Consider the following 20043-nt stretch of genomic DNA (forward strand, 5'->3'; position numbering starts at 1 on the left):
GTCCACTGCGTGAGGAGGAGAATTTTGTGGTCCACAGAAACAGCACAGCCGTGCATCCAAAAGGAACGAGGGGGTTGCGTGTGATGGTCCCTGCAAGAAGGGGGATGGCAGACGGGGCAATAAGATACACCAACCTCAATCCAGCAGTACAAAATGCAATTTCATAAGAGGGAGATGTGCAACACGTCCACATTGAATTTTACGGCGCATGCCGCGAGCCAGAGCGCCAAACTGCGACCAAAATCGACACTTCATACAAAGAAGTGCAGGCCCACCGCATAAAACTTTGGTGGCTTGCCAGAATTGTTCAGCCCGCAACGAGCAAAGTGCTCAGCTGTTTGGGAGGGTAGCAGCACCAAGGGAACAGATTGCAGCGGCTTGGCAGACTCTGCAGGGCGGCTCCACAGTGTTGTGTTCCCAGCCCCGCGATGATGCATGCGCGGGGGCTGGCTCCTGTTCGCTAGGCTGCGCGGCCTCTGTCGCAGCTCCGGCGGGAGCTCATAAGAATACGCCAAACACTTGTAGATCGTATGCCCGGAACTGCCCTCCCGAACTCGGGGACGGGGCTTTTATTTAGCGCGCCCTGCGTCACCGCGTAGCGGGACGCAGGGCGGATGTAACATTCCTCCTTTATTTGCAAACAAATGAACATTAACATAACAGCACTCAACTGTGCTTCAAACACTGTGCAAATGTTAGATACAAATACCACCCCGCCTATTAGGGTTCATGGTCCAGGCGACCTAACTACCACACATAGTCATTTAGCCTGGCGGGCGGTCTCGTGGCTGTTCTCAGACCATACCGCCTTGGTCGGGGACTGGCCGCCACGGGCCCATGGGTTGGCTCACCTTCACAGTCCTGGTCTTCCAGGCCCGGTGTCATCATGGGTTGCCAAGTGTCATCAATCGTTTCTTCCTCCTCCTGGATTGGCATGGCTCCTTCTTCGCTGGGATGCGCGTCTGCGTCATCTTGGGGGCACTCGCCATCTGTCCACAGATTGCATGGTACTGCCTTAAACCACGACGCATTCCTCGTCACTTGTCGACGTCCTCTTGTCACAGTCACCATGGTCCCTCGCCTGCTGCTGACAGTTCATGGAAGCTCCTCGTATCTGGTGTCCAGTTTCGACTTTGTGGAGTTGCGTAGCATGACGACTTGGTCCCCCACTTGATGATTGGACTGCCTCGCTCTCCTCTTGTCGCTCATGTGGGCATTGGCGCTCCGTCTCCTCCTTTCTGTGCGTTCTTCGTTGACTTCATCCGGGGTCCTGCTTGGATGATGCGGAATGGAGGAGTTGATGACTGTACCAAACATGAGGTCTGCGGGTGGTATGCCTGTTGTGCTGTGGGGGGTGACCCGATAGTTCCTCAAGAAACGGTAGAGGTCAATTTTCCAAGGGCTGGCATTCGCCCTTGATACCCTTAACACTTTGTTTATGGTCCTCATAAAACGTTCTACATCCCCGTTTGCCTGGGGCCACCTTGGCATGATGTGGTGGTACTTTATATTGAGGTCATGCAGATACTGTCTGAATTCCTCCCCTGTGAACGGGGGTCCATTGTCACTTTTGATTGAGGTGGGTAGGCCATGGGTTGCAAACATTTTTTCAATGGCCGGAATGACCACTTCCGCTGCTGTTGATTCTACTATTTCGACCTCTGGATAGCGGGAGTGGTCGTCAATGGCCACCAAGAGATATAGGCCCTCTCGGAGTGTACAGAAGTCAATGCTGATGGCCTCCCATCGGGCGTGGCCACGTTCAGCCGACAAAATCGGTTCTGGTTCCGGTGAGGCCCCAGTTATCTGGCAGGGTAGGCATGTTCTTATGAGTGTTTCGACCCGATCATCGATCTGAGGAAACCATACCCTGTGCCTGATCCGAGCTTTAGTTCTTGCGAGCCCCTGGTGTCCTTCATGCGCCAAAGCCACTATCCTGTCTTGTAGAGTGGGTGAATGACGATGCGATTTCCTCTTAGCAGCAGTCCTCCCTCGGTGATTGATAGATCTTGTCGGACCGTGAACATGCCGGACAGAAAACTCCTGGCTTCTACCGTTCTGTTGTGGGTATGCCTCATAAATGTTTTCCAGTCCCCTGAAATGATTGCATCTTTCACTAAATCACAGCAGTGGTCTTTGTGAGTTTCCGCCTCAATGTCCTCAATGCTGACGGCCTTGGGTCTCATGGCTCGTACAACATGGCATATATGTTCCTAAGTCTCTTCGGCAATTAGGATTTCTTGTTGGGTTGCCGCTCGAGGATGTCTCGAGAGGAAGTCCGCAGGATTCCCACTGCCCGGTTGGTAGACAAGTTCAAAGTTGTACTGCTGAAGATGGAGCAGCCATTTGGTGATTCTTGCCGGCGGGTGTGACGACGTGCCTGTGAAAATGGGTAGTAAGGGTTTATGATCTGTGATTGTTGTGAATCGACGTCCATAAAGGTACAGATGAAAGTGCCGACATCCCCACAGCACGGCAATGGCCTCTTTTTCGATGTGTGAGTATCTCTGCTCTGTTGCCGTGAGGGCTCTTGAGGCGTACGCAATGGGCCTTTTCTCCCCTTCCTTGGTTGTCTGCATTAGGATGGCTCCTAGCCCTACAGGACTCGCGTCTACGTATAGTTCTGTGGGGAGTTCCGTGTTATAGTATGCCATTTTGGTGTCAACGGACAGGGATTCCTTGATGCTCTCGAAAGCTTCTTGGCACTTCTGCCCCCAGTCCCATTTGGTGTTGGCCTTGGTCAGGTCGCGTAATGGTTCAGACAGGGTGGCCAGGTTTCGGATGAACCTGCCACAGTATTAATGGTTCATGGTTCAGACAGGGTGGCCATACCTAGAAAGCTGCGTACTTCCGTGGGAGTCAGTGGTGGTCTGGTGGCCTGAATATCTGCAACCTTCTGGGGGTCAGGGGAGATTCCTGTGCTGCTGAATTTGTAGCCATAGAAGGTGATTTCTGGTCTGAGGAATTCACATTTCTCCCTTTGTATAGTGAGTCCGGCATTTTCCAACCTGCCCAATAAGGTCTGCAGTCTCTTGATATGTTCTTTCTTGTCAGGAGCGTGGATTAAAATGTCGTCGCTTACATTCAGGACGCCAGGTATGCCTCTGATGACTTATTGAATGGTTTGTTGAAAAACTTCAGTGGCTGATGAGATCCCGAAGCTTAAGCGTTTGTATCTCCGCAGTCCTAGATGCGTCGAGAATGTTGTAATGTAGCGGGAGTCTCTGTGGAGTTTGAGCTGGTGGTACCCCGCCTTCAGATCGACTTTTGAGAATACACAAGACCCCGTGAGGTCAGCCACAATTTCATCGACCGTTGGTGTGATGTGTCGTTCCCTTTTGATTGCAGTGTTTGGAAGGCGCATGTCTATGCAAATCCGGACTTTTCCGGGTTGCTTGGGCTTCCTTGTCACCATCATCGGAGAGACCCAGGGTGTAGGTCCTGTGACCTCCTCTGTGATGCCGGCTGATTCTAGTGCCTTGAGTTCTTTCTCCACTTGTTCCCTCATGTGGAATGGTGTTCGCCTGTGCCTCACTGCTCTTGGTTGTACTGACTCATCAATGTGCAGTCTGATGGTTTTGCCTTTTAGACAACCTATTCCCTTTTGCAGATTGGGGTATAGACTGAGGATGTGTTCTACCTCAGTGGCTGAGTCGACATGGCAGATGAATTTGACCACACCCAGGTCTTCCGCTGCGTCCCCACTTAGAAGGCTTTCAATCCCTGCTCTCACAACATAAATTTTTGACCACAATTTGTTTTCACCGTGACCCAGCGTGGTGCGGAACCTGCCGACGACTGGTAGGGGCTTCCGGCTGCCGTATGCAAACAAACGCGTGTCAGTACTTTTCAGGTTTGGTTGTGGGTTTAAAGTCTGGAATACGCTCACGGGCATGGCATTTACCAAGGCACCCGTGTCAATGGTCATCAGGATGTGCTGGTCTTGGATGGTAACCATGCACTTTTGCCTTCGGACAGCTTTTTTTTTTATTTTTGATCTTGGTCTAGTGTGGACACCAGGCATACCTTTCTGCCTTTTCTGTCATTTTCCTTGCTGACGTCCTGTTCCATGGCTGAGACATCATCTCCTCCTCCTTCTTCCGTCGAGGAGTTGGTGACGACGACTCTTCTTGCATTGGCCTGCTTCTTTTTCTTGGTCGTGTTCTTCTCCTGAGGGTTCTGTGATGGTTGTGACGTCACGTTCAATGATCTGCATCCTTTCGCATAATGGTCCTTTCTGCCACATGCTCCACATGTGGTGCTTTGTGCTGGACAGTTCCGTCAACCATGTCATGGTCCACCGCACCAGCCGCATTCCATGGGCCCTGGGATGCGAGGTCGCCACCTGTTCTGGGCATGACCACCACTGACATCGTCCCTTGTGAATTGTCTGTTGGAGATCTGGGCCACCAAAGCTGTGTTGCTGGGGGGTTGTAACTTGTGCAGTGTGGCCTCCATGTTGTCAGCTCTGGTGTGGGCTAATTCCCTTTGTCGTCCTAGCTCAAGGATGCGTTGTAAGGGAATACCTCTCTCGCTGAGCACCAGTCTCCTCAGCTTTTCTGAGTGGATGCCATTGATGATTTGCCTCCGTATCTCTTTCTCGACATTTGTGAACTCACAGGACATGGCCAACTTCCTCAACCGTGTGTGGTAGGCATCCAGAGTTTCATCTGCTGCCTGTATGGTTGTGCAAAAGATAAACGTTTCATAGTCTGGGTTCAGTTGTGGGAGAAAGTGTGCTGTCAAGGCATCCTTCGCACTCATGTATGCATCCTGGCCATCATCAACGTTTAGGGAGTTAAAGATGCGCAGTACCTCTTCGCCCACACTGAGCAGTAGATGTGCCTTCATTTTTCTGGCCGTCGTTATGTCTTTGCATTCCATCGCCATCTCGAACTTTTGTATCCATAGTTGCCGTCGTGGTCCGCTGGACGATGGGTCAGTGAATGGGTCAAAAGGTTGTACCAGTGTTGATGACCCTCCTTGTGTGCGAAGTGGTGGTGTTGCCATCGATAGGTTTGCCGCTATCCTAGAGGGCGTAGAGGGCCCAGGGGTTGATGTGCCAGCAGCCATGATGACGTGCACCCACACAGACTTGGCGTGGGCCCTTCAGAGGAAATGGCGTGGGGCCTTGTTGGGCTTCCTTGGGCTTTGCTGCGGTTTACCGTTCCCTGGGGGAGGAGAGAAAGTCCTTAGGTACCCTCACATTGAGATATGGTGTTGTGGAGAGTTGCCAGTTTCTTTTGGCGACAGGATGACATCAGTGTCGATGTCTCGGATGATGCAGGTTACAAGGGAAAAAAAAATTCATTTTTTTATTTTTTCTGGGTTGGAGGTCGCGTGCGCGTTTCCCCCCCCACCGGGTGTCCAAAAATGGATGCGCTATATTCGCGGGGCATCTGCGAGATGAGATTTGCCGAGCGCGTTTTAGCTCTAGCACCGCCTCGTCGCCATTGTTGTGTTCCCAGCCCCGCGACGATGCATGCGCGGGGGCTGGCTCATGTTCGCTAGGCCGCGCGGCCTCTGTCGCAGCTCCGGCGGAAGCTCATAAGAATACGCCACACACTTGTAGATCGTATGCCCGGAACTGCCCTCCCGAACTCGGGGGCGGGGCTTTTATTTAGCGCGCCCTGCGTCACCGCGTAGCGGGACGCAGGGCGGATGTAACACACAGCAACAAGGTTAAGGACCTGTGCCACATGGACTGAACACGTCGCCCAGCGGAGCACTTAGAACGGCAAATATACTTTTCCAGCCTCTTGGAAGCAACAAGGTTTTAGCCAAACACAACGGTGGGCTGCTGCACACAGTCAGACCAGCGGGCAGCCTTAGGGAGGGAGAAAGCATGCTCGATTTAAATGAGCATAATGGCACAGGGCTGGTCGTCAGGGAACTCAGCACCAGCAAAATAGGTGCAAACGCACCACGCTGCGCAGACCGGTTTCACAGATACAGCTTCTCATGGCGAACAACCCGGCCATTGAATTTAATGGAGTGCTATTGGGCAGCACAGAGGACAGTGCAACACTAGGTAAGAAACGTTTGTTTTCGTTGTTAAGAAAAGAGTTTTCCATCTGCAACGTTCAGTGTCATACATTTATCGTCCCATAATATCGGTTTTTGTTAATATTTGCGGGCGCCCAGTTGGGTGAGTATAAGGGTGTTACCAGCACAGCTCAGTTTTAGAAATGCGTTAGGGAAGATTTTAAATAATTAAAGGAGAGCATGTTTTGCCGTTGTCCTGAAACGAAGGTCACGCCAACACAATAGCATGCAACTACAAGGACAACAGCGCCCACATAGGATCGATAGGAACAGAGTGCAGTTTTGGGGTCAGCTGTTTCCCGTAGACTAGAGGAGGACTTTGCCCAGCACCTCATCAAATTATTTTTATGGTTGGTTCAACACAAGTGGAAAGAAAGTAACGTGCAACCCCAGCACTAATTGTAATTGTATAAAGAAAGGTTGCTGTATCCTAAAACAGGAATATTCAGCTATTTATCCCCTTACATTTTAACGAAAAGCTTTCGAAAAGCTAATTGTGAATACGTTGAATTTTGGGGAAATATTGTCATAATATATGTTAGTTTTGCCATTGCTAAACAAGGAAGTTTACTTTTAAAGTGAACTACAACCAAGTACGTAGACATTTAATCTTCAGATGCCACATACAATGGGTTGTATTGATTGAGGGCAGAGTTTGGAGAATGGGAGAAACACTGCTTACGAACCCAGCCAGCTGCCTGGTCTGGTGGGTAGGTAGACATCTCCAGGCAGGGTCGGACTGGGACAAGAAATAGGCCCGGACAACAAAAAAAAAGTGGCCCACCCCTCGCCTCAAAAAAGTGGCCCACCCCTCGCCTCAAAAAAAGTGGCCCCTTTTGGGATACCAATGCCCCTATGCCCTCGACAAAGACACTGTGGGGTGCTTCCGAACTGCACACAGTCAGCAACAAAGGCTAGCTATCATCCGGGGTCAGACTGGGCCATGCAATTATCTCAGGCACCAAAGATAAAGTGGCCGGCAGTTGCAAATGGCTTTTCATTCCTTTTGTGATACTGTTTGAATAGTACCCAGGCGGAGCTTTTTGATAAAGTGACATGCAAATTGTATATTTTAAAGAATATTTATTCAGCAAGCAACACTGGTCAAAACTACTAGTCGCAGTGTGAATTAACTCATCAAACTGGCCCACATGGGCCAACAAGGGTCCCACTTTGGCCAATAAAACGGTCCCACACAAGCATTTTGTGTTTTTGGTTGGCCCTGGGCCTATAGTCCTACAGGCCAGTCCGAGGCTGCTCCCAGCTCAACTGACTTTTCAGTACTGACACTTTTTCCCTCATCTTTTCCCCGAGTTGCAACCGCTACCCACAGAAAAAAAAGTCATGTTTTACCATGGGCAGGGCCACAATCCATCTCTATCAAGGAAGCCTAAATGCTTTGAGAGCAATGTAGCAGCATGCAATACTCTTTACCTAACTATTCATGCCAATGAACAGGTACAGCCAGCTTCCAAAACGGATACGGTTAGATTTCGCTCATGCCCACATTGCCCAACAAATACAACCAGCTCTGATGCCCAAGGAGCCGTACAGCATAACTGGTACAGCCTGCTCCCAGCTATGGTAAAGCTAGTTCAAACACAATAGGCTCCTGAACATTCTCTGTGAACGTTGCTGCACCTATTTAGTAACAGGTAGAGGAGCAAATTCCCACATATGTCAGGCAATAGATAGCGCAAGGTAACACCATTTCCATTAACAGGGACAGCGAGCTACTGCTCACGTCCAGTAGCTTTTACAACCCAAACTCCTCGCACTCATCACCGGAACTGGTACAGCTATAGCCTTCAACATGCCCAGCCCCACCCCACCCCCCTTAGCTCACAATGTCCATACTATAGGCTCTGTTTCGAAAGGCATGTAACAGTGGAAACTGATGCGGAAAGGTAGGGAGACTAAGCATGAAAGCATGGCAGTAGGGCAATACATTGGCCCATGGCTGTGCCACCTAATTCTGACTGCTGCCCTCACCAAGAACAGCTGAGCTCAGTCTTGCAATAGACCAGTGAAAAAATGATGACATACTTGTCGGATGGTGGAAAAATAAAGCTTGTAACTGGATCAGCCCCAGACAGGTCCCCAGAGGCATAAGCCCCTCTGGAGTGTTCCCAAGTTCCTTATGGGACAGTCTGCCACTGTCGGCCTCACTATAAGTATGGTGGTAACAGGTGGCATTCCAGAGTAGCGCCTATCTTGCCGAAACACACAATAATGGCCTTTGCAGCCCATGCATATGCTGCCTGCTTGTTGCCTCATCTTCAATGGAGGTCTTGCCCCATGCAGTATTACCACATGTCCCCAATGCAGTTCAATTGGCCTCAAAAGCGGGCAATAACTTGTACTGCACCAACCCTAAATCAGTTGTAGTATTATCGTAGCCGCATGCAGTAAGAGGAATTCAGTTGAGCGGTATTACCATAGTTGATACCGCCAAACTTACAATGTGGCGCAGAATTACAGAAACAGCTTGTCACATGATGGAAACAGAGTGTAAACATAGCAGAGTCCATGCTGGACACACACAAACATACACAACATTTGAGGTGCACAGAGATAGAGCCTGTCCTGGGGCACGAGAGAGACCAACAAGGGCAGGAGGAGAGATGGAGCCTGGGGAGTTGGGCTGGGGCAAGGCAGGCCAATAAGGGCAGAACCTGAGATGCAGCCTAGGGAGGAGGGTAAATTCTAGATGGGCAAACAAGTGCAAAAAGAGCGATTGATGGGCCCTGGTGGGGGCTGGGGAAGAACACAGGTATGCTTTTGGTACTCAGGCAGGAGGCAAAAAGAGAGTGGGTGTATGCAGGCAGAGGAAGTGTACAGTAAGGGTGGGGTCTAAAGAAAAATAAGTTTGGACTATGGAGTAGGGATATACACAATGAAAGGAAAATGAAATCAGAAACAAACACTTGGTGACTTAGCAGGGTAGGAAAATAGTTTGAAATTGATAAATATTAACACAAAAGAGAAGGTAAAATTCGAAAAATAAACGGAAACAGAAGTTTGCAAGATAGCTTCAGGACAAAAAAAGGTGAGTCTGAAGAGAGAGAAATTAAAAGACGATGGAAACTATAAAAGGCAGGTGTGCAGAGGAAACTGAGTAACATTTGATGAGAGAAAAGGAAGAATATTGAACATTTTAAAACAAATGGACAGAAAGCCTTTGGTCAAAGAAGAAGGAAAGATGGAAAGACTTGAGCTGGAATTGGGACCAGCACTGGGGAATTACCCGACTCGGGAAGATTCGACTCGTTTGTTCGGTGAGAGGGTAATAGAGAGAGAGGGGGAAGGGAACAAGGAGGAAAGGGGGCTCCGGTGTCGGGGAGAGCCCCTGGGGCAGAGGTACCACCCCGTGTCAGGCTGCAGGGGTCTACTGTCTACAGAAGGTATACACGCGTGAACCGAGGGAAGGAAAGGGTTTGAGAAAGGGGGCTCAGAGTATGGGACGAGCCCAAGGGTCTGGGGGAGCCCCATCCGGCACTTCAGGTAACGTCATGCACCATTGAAAGGAATGCGCTGCTTACGCCTACACATATAATGGAATGGTGACTAAAGAAAGGTTGCGAATCCCAGGCTAAGCTATAGATCTGGGCGTTATGCGTTGCAATGTGTTTGAAAAACAAGTTGCTTGGAGCTGGCACCCAGCAAGCAGATGCAGCCACACGACCACACCACACTGGGGCAGTACGAGCTGCTCAAGCGGGGGTGCATCACATCATTCCTGCATTTGGGATTCATAAGCCAATCAGAAACCTGTGTTATGTCTTGTTCTACTGAGTTAATGGGATCCATGTGATCGCATGATAACGTTTGCCTTTGGTGCCACAGAGAGGTTAGTTGCCTTTCTGCAGAGGGCTTCACTGTCTGTCATAATGCACATCAGTATCTAATAATTATTAAACAGCGTAGATGAACATCTTTTAGGGAGTGCTAGTGGCCTAGTAGAGTGCCATTTTGCCAGGGATTGGCAACTGACCATTGACCAACATTGTTGGAAGTCATGAATTGGTTCTCCAATTGCTTTGATTCTCTGTGTCCAAACCGGAGGCCGCTATTATGCATTAATCTCCGTGGCATGAGGGTAATGAAGAGGGATGGGTCTGCGGGATGTGCGAGTGCCGAGTGTGTGTGCGCATCACTGGCACAGCAGACCTGCACGGTAAACCCAGGATCAGAGGATCAGAGGCAGCAAGTGGGCAGCAGCAGTGCCTCTCACCTTAGCAGGGAGGTGTCCGGCATGAAGTGCTATGTAATAATACACATCATTGCCCTGGTCAACGGCACAACCAAACTCTATTTGTATTATGGAGGACACTGGAGTTAAACATTGGGCAAAATAAAATAAAATATAGCTAAACCGAACCTGAGGCGTCAGCCGACACAATTATGTATCTCACTGCACATATGGTGACCATTGCATACACATTTTATGAAACGCGTATTTGTAAATCAAACCACATCTGGCAGGGATGTCAACTCATGTAGGGGTTGCCAGGGGTCTGCCTGGTGACCCCTGATGCCTCCCTTGCTACCCCTGTGGTCTCCCTTGCTACCCCTAATTTAAAATTGGGGCTCCTGGGCTGTGGTCAGCACCATGTGGCTGAGAGTCCCTGATTTCTTCATTATAAACCCAGGACTAAAAGACCCAAAATTCAAAGTTAACTTAACCACTGGACTAGCATCTCCGCCTGGAACGGGGCACATCGGCTTGCATTTGTAATCGGGTCGCAGCCCGTTGGCACGTCAGCGGCTGCATATCACATGCTTCTTTCTGTTTATTTGGCCCAGGTCATGTGACACCCTATACATTCCAATGTTTCAGACAGGCTACAATCTCGATCCTTCTATAGCTGGTGGATGTACTTGCAAACTCTGCCCGCAAAGCCTCAACCAGAATGGCAGACTAACGGGTGGCAGAAAACGTACTGCTTTACAGATTAACTGGTTGCACGCTGCTGTGCCCTTAACGGTGCCTAATGAGGCGCCAGTCAGCAGCCATAGCTACTAAATTCAACCGCTAGGCTAAATGAATGTCCTTGAGTGCTTGCACTTAAATTGCACCCCTGCCTATCCGGTGCTCGCAGAGTCAATGCTAAACAACTGCAAGCCATCAGCAAGGCGCTCTGTCCTCCATGCCCCCCTCATTAAAATGAGATTAGTGGTCAGGCACTTGGCTCTTCAGTATTTAGGCTCTGAGAAACGTTTTGAAGAAACAAAGTAGAGCAGTGATATCCCCTTGAAGCATCGCGGTTCTGCACCAATAATTGAGCAGTTGCCAGGGTCATTAACGGCGTGGCTCTGTGTTTCTTAAGTGGCTAGTTTTCTGATAGCTATAGCCGGTAAAATAACTCACTGGGTTCAGCGCTCACTGCTGCAATGTGCGTGTGCTCTGCAGGTTGCAGGTTCAGCTACCAGAGAGAGAGGTCAGGTCAACTCAGCCTTTTATCCTGCTGAGGTTAATTAAGTGAGTACCAACACAGGTTGGGTGACTTTGTAGGTATATTTGGTCTATATGAAGCTCTTACAAGTAAGTGCTATATAATAGCACAACATTATCATTTGGCCTTGGACATCTGCTTGCATTCACAGTAATTTGGTAAATTGGCCCATATGCGCTGATATTAATGATACATATGGTGATCCATTCTTGTATGAAATGTATATCACTTCACAGCAGACCTGCATGCACCCCCCACCCCCACCCCAGGAACACTCACATTGCATGGTTTGGCAGGGAAAGCCCCTGAAAAGGGACGGTGTGGCTGAGACACACAGGCACTTGTTAGACTCTGCCCTAATGTTTACGTTGCTCAATGCTCACAGTAGTCCCACTCCAGTCCAGTCCTTACCTCAGTTGGCTGGCTGTTGGCTGGGCTGCTGCCTGCTGTCTGTGTGGCCGGCACTGGCACTGGGCACTCCACTGTCTGTCTGCTGGCCGGCCGCCTCAGTGCTGCTGTGGTCCTCCTGTCCTGTGTGGGCTGTGGCTGTGGGCACTGGCACTGTCGGTCTCGAGGTCCACTGCAGACGGTGTGTGCTTGTGGGGCACTGGGGCTCATATAGCAGCAGCCCAGCCAGTAGCATAATGTATGCATTGGCGATTTCGCCGATTTGGCGGCAAATTGGGTGGGCAGGCACTGCCTGCCCAGCCGAATTTTCATTGGGTCAATGGGTCCGATCCGTCCACGGCGCCGGCGGCCGGGGGCCCAGGCCAGCCAGCCCCCAGGCGCACAATTTGAAGACAGTTGCTTTCAACTTTGCAAAGAAGTGTTACTTCCTGCAGCAAAGTTGAAAGCAAGTGTGAAATGTGTCACTGTGTTTTACAGTGCCAGGCTCGGCCCCAGCTCAGCGGAGCCCTCAGTCAGCCTGCAGGCAGGCTGCACCCCCCAGGGTCAGGAGGACTCGGAGGGGAGGAGGGAGGCAGGTGTTACAATTGCTTTGTGTTTGCAATTGCTTCAGCCTGCCTCCCTCCGGCTCCCGAGTCCCACCACAGATTAAACAACTAAACAAGTTGTTCTCTCTGTGGCCGCGCCCGCCGCAGCCGCAGGCCAGAGGCTCGTGAGCTGACGGCAGGCGCACCGGCCCCCTGCAGTGGCACTGGGCGGGCGGCGGCATGCCGCCGGCCTGGCCAGGCCCCAGGCCACCGGCCTGTGAATTATGCACATGCATCTGCATCTGCATGCATCATTAATTATGATGCATGCATGATGCAGATGCACTCATCAAAGCAAGGTAACTGACTAGTGTTACCTTGCTATGATGATTGTGCAGAGCAGAGCAGACTCTCACTCCCCCTCCTGGCTCCCGCCTCCCGCCTCCCGCCCTCCACTGACTGGCTGGCTCGCCCAGCCCAGGGCAGGCGAGGCGACTCACTCCTCCAGTCCCGCCCCCCCCCCCATCCGGCCATCCGCTGATTTGGCCGCAGGCCGCGAAATCTCGCGACGCCGCGGCTCGGCACACTGCAGCGCACACACACACACACACACTAGGCCGGGCCCGGGGGGCCGCTGGCCCGGCCTGCCAATAAAAAAAAAAAAGACATTTTTTTTTTTAAAAAACGGCCCAGAGGTGGCTGCCGGAAAACCGGCCCCAGGGGACCCCAAAGTCGTTCGGACACGGGCCGAAAGACCGAAAGGGCCAGTCCGACCCTGTCTCCAGGCGCAAAGAAACAAGAGAACTTATTGCTATCAGTTTATTTTAGTTGATGCAGAAAAAATGGTTGTGTCTGCAGTTGTTCCAATTACACACCTTCTAGATAGGTGATATTGTCTCTGTGTTGTGTAAAGAAAGGCATGGTATCATCAGTAAGACAGACACAAGTGACCACAGTTCAAGGGTGTTTATTGAACTTAAAAAGGGTTTGTAAAACGCCTATCTAATTCTAAATCTACAGATGGGAGCAAGCTACGACCATCAAATAATAAAGCAGTCCTATTGGTGGGGTGTCAAAATAAATATACAATGCCCGCAAAAACAGGGTGCTGGAGAGGGTATGCAGTCATTTCAGCTGTTGTCCTGCCCAGATTCTAAGGCAAGGGACAGGGCAACAAGGCATTAGAAATTGGCAGGTAAGATAGAACAAAGACTTAGCAAAAGGTGGTCAATACACTTGTCTAGCATTTATTAAACTTTGGGAGCATATCTCTAAGTAACATGGATTAGGCCCATCATGTTGGGGTTCACCTGTGCATAGGGATCAGGAAAATATTAACAAGAAACATTTTCGAGACACTTCCAAAAAAGGTTACTGATAACTACAGATAATGTCCTTTTGGGGGAACCTAAGTGGTTCCCCCAAACAACTGATTCTAGTATAATAATCACTTACTGCAATTGCGACCTCCATGTCCAAAATATGTATAAAGCTAAAAGCAGCTTGAAATCCACATGGAAACTTGTACTCTGCAACTTCACACCTAAAAATGTGCTAGCTTTAAAATATCTCTCACTATAGCTAGTCGGAGTGCTAGATCTGCAGTTATGTAAATTATGTCAAAAACCTCCTCTCCAATAAACAATGTACTAGTCTGCTATCTAAATTATACATCATCTGGTACCAATTGTACTAGTATGCACTAAAGCATCCACAAGTACCCCACCAGTGAATATGGAGAGAACACAAGTGACACAAAACCCGCTCTGTACTGCATAATCAACTGTATTATGCTGACAGTGAGATATGTAGAAATGAATTAGAAATAGAAGATTTCAGCATAGGCTGACAAGTACAGAAAAATTAGAGTGAACAATGGAGTTGATCGATGAGTTTCAAAAGCAGAAGAGGGAATGTGGTTATACTCCTTAGTAGATAACACCTTTACATAACGTAAACAGACATAATGTGCACTCCTGAATCTTTGCACCCACGTTGTTGCTTGTAAGAACATCCTGTGAATACTGACTACCCCTCTCATACCACATATTCAACGTTCTTGTACAAGATCCTGTCCTTCATTGGTTCACAAAGATGAAATATCTTTAGAAAATATGCTCATTGAAAACAGTGCAGGTTGAATTCTTCATTCAGCCTGTTTGGGACCATAGAATCCAGTCTGTGTACACAAAAGGCTTCCCTTTGTTCAATGTCGCCACAGAATTCCTATGTGTTGAAGACCTCAAGGACCTGGAATTTTATCTGCGCAATCGAATGTCAATGTTCATTGAAGTGTCTAGCTACTGATGAGTTCATGTTCCCTGTACGAATGCATGACATTGGCTCATTCCACCAGATTTTCACTTCTCAGAAAGTAGAAGCCACCATAGAAGAAAATTAACTAATTGCTTGATCTCCAGCTGGCCCTGTTAACATGGCATGGGAGACAATTGGAACAGATGTGGTCACAATCCCCTGAAACCATAGGAAAACATGCAATGCCTACACCACGCCAGGAACTACACACACACGATCCAAAGGAAAAGGCAACCTTTCTTAAAATTGTGTATTTACGCTGCCAACAAAAAAGTAAAGGTGTTCTCTATATGCAATGATCTGGTAAATCTCACCCAAGCGATAGCCACATTGAAACCTTCTCAATCTGAGCAGTGTCTCTGTGGTCATCTTGATTTTTTATATCGGGAACACTCGCAAATCTATAATCCAGCTCCCACCAGCTTCAGAAGACCTCCCCCCACACCACCTCCAATCTTTACCTCTTTCAGACCCATCAAAGAATAGGATATGTTAAAAACACCCAAATGATTACAGATATTCAAAGTTCAAAACGACACAGCTCAACTGATTAGCGAATTGAGCAATACCCTGGCCATCCCACAGTGTAACTCCTCCCAGTCAACAAAAACACTTCCCAATATCCTCAAGACAGCCAAGATCAAACCCTTGTTGAATAAGCAAGACCGAATAAAATGCAGGTACACAGTGAGCCCCATCAGCTCATACATGACAACAAAAGAACATGCAGGAAAAGCAGTCCTCAGTAGGGATGTGCAGTTATGTGTGCCCTCTGGGTAAAAACGGCTCTGCAGTACCCCATCCTGCATTTCCAATGAGCCATGCAAGGCTGGGAATGCAAAATGCCCATTGCCTTCCACGACTCAGTAGGCATCCTCGGGCCGGGATACACTGCATGGGCAAGCAGCAACACACAACACAAGTCCAGGAAGGCTCTCTCAACTGCTTTCTGCAGTTGAGACAGCACTCCACTTTCACTGGCTCTGATCTTGCTCTGGCTCCTTCACAATTGGGGGCACTACTTTTGTCTGTGCCCCCCTACTTTTGTCTTTGGCCCCCTCTGTGCCCCTCCTAAATTTGATTCCTGGCGACACCACTGATTATGAAGAAAATACCCCTGCAAGCTATCCATTGTCGGGCGTTAGTAGTTGAGCCAGCCCTTTTATTAGGGTTATTTGTAGTTCTGCTTTTCCGATTATGAAGTTAGGACGGCAAGTTTAAGAATGTAAAGTTTAAACCAGGACTGAGCTATTCACACTCTGAATAGGACAATTTGAGTGCTTTCCCATACTGATAATTCAGTGGTCTCCAGGTGGTAGTAGACATAAATGGAATCACACTTGCATGAGAAAGGCAGTGGGGGGAAGATCATGAAGTCTGCTGGTGCAAAGTATCCTGGGTCCTTAAAAGCTGCATGTGATATGTGAAGGATATGTGAAGGAGCTGGATTTAAGAGCAATTGACTGATCCATCTGCTAAGCTTCAGCAGCCCTTCTAGGACCTATGCAGAACCCACTGGCAAGCACAACTTCCTGTGAGGGTCCTCTGGGAAAGGTGGAATGGGACAAAATTATAAACATGACCATACTTTCCTCTGGCCGGCTTGAAGCTTGACAGCTGAGGAAAAAAACAACTTCAGTTGTGATTGCAACCTCATTTCTCAAAAACCTTTCTGAATCCCCCTTCTGACAGATCAAAATTCACCTGGTGAGACCCTCAGTAAATCTGGACGAAGGCCTTCAATTCCATTACTGCATCTCAACTGCTGCCACTCCTGAACTATCTTACAATGTTCTTCCTGCGCTATCCCCTGAGACAACTAAACCAGCATATTACAAATCACTTAATATAAGTAAATACATAAAATATACCTGCTACTAACTAACAAAATTGAATAACCCCAATGTGCTCTATAATGTTATTTGTGGTGGTCAGTCAAAATGTCGAAAATAAAATGTAGAATGACAATAATGTCGAAAAATAAATGTCGAATTCCCTCTTTTTTTAATTATATATTTATTTTGGGGTCCGGGAATAAAAAAAAATGGGTAAAACGAAAAGAAAGGGGGCTTGGGGAGGAACTCCCCCCCCATTTCGAATAAAAAACGTCATAAAATAAAATTCGACTTTTTTTTTTTCTACATTTATTTTTCGACATTTTGACTTTCTACATTTTGACTTTCTACATTATGACTATAAACCGTTATTTGCATCATCCTATCTGGTGCCCAAAACCTGTGAGGACCTTTCTAACCTATGATGTGTCTGGTGGACTCAATGATCTAGTAAGGAAATGAGCCCCTGTAAGGAAGGCCCAACTTGCTTGAGCCTTTACAGGAACTCCTGAATAGAAGAGGGGACATGGATTGAACAGCTAATCTTCTACACTGTTCTCTCCTGAGCACTATTCCTGACCTGTTCCCTATTGCTGAGCTACCGTGAGCCAACTCGGCAGGTGCCGAAACTGGGTGACTCCTCCATAACAGCATAAACATGTTTCTGGAGAACGGTCTCAGGGATGCATATCCGACTTGACTCATGCATGGGCGCTGGCGAGGTTGTAGGAACCACCTACACTTCGTCTCCTTCTGACCTCTTGATAGAAATTTGACCGGATCAACAATGCAGGAAATTTTCTCCACAAAAAACCATTTGTGCCTTTCAGGTGGTTGTTTGATGGCACCTTTGAGGACCTCTCTTCTACCAGGCATAGCGCCCACATCATTCTTCCTGCGGGTTCAGGGGTCACAATCATGGCCTGGTACATCACGTGAAATTGTTTACACACAAGACCTGCATACAACAAATTGATGGAGGAACAGCTACAGACACATTAGGCATAACAAGGGCACAACTCCTTAAGCGCCCCCTCTGCAAATAAGAGCCTAGCAGCTGGTGTCACCAATCCAGCTACTCCCCAAAAATATTGGAAACCTCAAAGCATTAGAACTTTCTTCTGGACGGTTATAAGTAATCCACTTCTAATAGTTATAAACAAAAAACCGTTACAGTGCCCAATGTTTGTATTTACAGTGGACGTTCACACATTCCTTGTCACCATTAATTCACAAAAAGGAGAAATGCTATCCCTTTTCCTTCATTATAAACACAAGTTCATACATGCATGATTTGAATGTTAAAAAAATTGTTAAATGCCATGCCACCGATAACTCTTAGAAATGTAGTTTGAAATATAATTCTTTATATGAAGTAGAAAATAATACTTCTGTTTTCTCCTTGCAGTTACACACCATGCTCGGAAAGAATACATGTGGCAGTGACTGAAATGGCAGCTCTGTTCCCAAAAGTAAGTGATGGCGTGTCTACAAAATTGCTCTTTCAAAAAATGTGGAAACTTTCTTTTAATTAGGAAATGTATGACCTGCATGAAAGTTGTCCCCTTGCTTTGATGAATTCAAATCTAGACATCAGTGTTCTACATTTGCAGAAACCCCAATAACAATCTTGGTTTACAAATTCCTTCATCAGCTAGTAACATTGCAGGCCCTCTTCCCACACTAGACCATAATCAGTGCAGTCTACATGGTAGGGACATTCTGTGCTGTACATGACAAAAAAGAACTCTTGGAGTTTCCCATTATCAACCTTTACCCATGCCCATGATTGCTTGTAGCCTTTTCTTTAGGTACTGGTGTGGCCTGTGTTGCTTCTTTTAAACTTGGTAGAAAGACATTGGGCCCGGTTTGCTGCTATGCATGACCAATATTTTGCACAAAAAGACTGGTATTTGTATTTTTTTAATGGCATCCCTCCTTAAATATAAAGCTAATTTCTATTGGTATTTTAAGTGTTGTATGTATGCTGCACGGGTACCAGGTGTAATGTTGTCCAGTGGAATTTAAAAGCTTCAGAATTTCAATAAATATATCGATATACAAGCTGGTCAGTATCCACTGCTATTATTAGGCTAACTGTATTTGACACGAGACATAAGGTATTTGTAGTTCTTTTGGAATCATTGGGTTTGAAGAGAAATGCATAATTACTTAGAGCAAACTCAGTCTATCAGTGCTTTTTCTGAGTTTCATTGTGTGTGTAAGTGTTAGGTAAAGATGTGCAATTAGGTGCAAACTTAAAAGGAACGAGGATCCTTATGAATGAATTAATTTTATTGCCATATCTGTCCTCTATTAAAAAGACACATCTTGTTTTCGGTGGTCTGGCCAGAGATCGTTTCAGTGCTGCAAAAAATGTGACATGCGCTAAGCAAAATAAAAATAGACACCAGATGTAACACCAACGGTTTTAAAGATGATGATGACGGCATTAAATTATATATTTGCTGAGGAGAGAGAAGGTTGTGAGTTCACTAATGTTAATGTAAGTGGAATATGTTCAATCGAATATTAAGTTATGAAGCTTTTATACTGTGCCTAATCACCAAAGCAGTGGGAGATTTGAATGTGCTCAGAGTGAAATGATAAAATGGTAGTTGGAAGAGTGATTGAGAAAATCTGGGTTTGCGTAGGACATGTGGTCTTTTGTATTTAGACCTTCAATGGATTGCTTTTCTCCCACAGATTCCTCATCTGATAGATATTCCCTCCAGCTTTGCTGCTTCGGAAACATTTTCGATAGGGGGCGTAGTGGACCTCGACCCGGCCGGCAACCATCGACCCGTCTTGCTTGGCATCTGGTTGTCGACTCCAGCCGTGACATCAGGAGTCGTATAAGTAGCGTGTCACTACCCCCCGCCCTCAGTTCCTTTTTTTTCCGTTGCTAACATGCTGCTTTAGGAACACTGAGCTTCGACTCTTTCAATGTTTTCGTCAGAAAACTGGTATTTTATCTAAAATCCTCAACGCGAGATGTTGCTCGCACGGGTGTCTGATTTCAAGCAGTGTTCTGATTGTGGCACCAAGATGGCCCTTACCGATCCACCAGAGTTGTGTCTCTGGTGCCTTGGCACGAGTCTGACTGGTGTCTGTCGTGGTCCAAGATGCAACTGAAATCCCTTTGCAACCGAGCTGCAAAATTTGCTCTGGGTCGACCGCCCTAAAAATCTCTGGCACGGTAGACGGTTCGGTCTTCAGAGGCCAAAATCGAAGGGCATACCCCCGAGAATCACCGGCGGAAGAAGACAATGTCTCACTTGAGGAGCCACTCTTCTTCGTCCCAAAAAAAGAAAAGGCGCCACCGCTATCATCAAGATTCCGAGTCATTGACGGAAAAAGGTAAGCTGTCAGCTGGGCCTGCCACCCGCCTGGAGTGGGAGGATTTCAAATGCTCGATGCTTGAAATGTTCAAGAAGCATGCTGCAGTTGGCGCGCCTC

At 47.7% G+C, this 20043-nt stretch overlaps 1 protein-coding gene across 12 annotated transcripts in view; it reads left to right on the forward strand.

Moving 5' to 3' along the window:
* GIT2 (GIT ArfGAP 2) overlaps nt 1-20043 on the forward strand; it is a 2415297-nt gene that overhangs the window by 2364388 nt on the left and 30866 nt on the right. For all 12 annotated transcript variants that reach the window (XM_069619395.1, XM_069619396.1, XM_069619398.1 and 9 more), the window contains one exon: nt 17993-18056. In XM_069619395.1, the coding sequence (XP_069475496.1) occupies nt 17993-18056 (64 nt within the window). The remainder of the gene's footprint in view (nt 1-17992; nt 18057-20043) is intronic.

Source organism: Ambystoma mexicanum, chromosome 10, assembly GCF_040938575.1.
Source record: "Ambystoma mexicanum isolate Mex_15411 chromosome 10, UKY_AmexF1_1, whole genome shotgun sequence".
NCBI classification, from domain to species: Eukaryota; Metazoa; Chordata; class Amphibia; order Caudata; family Ambystomatidae; genus Ambystoma; species Ambystoma mexicanum.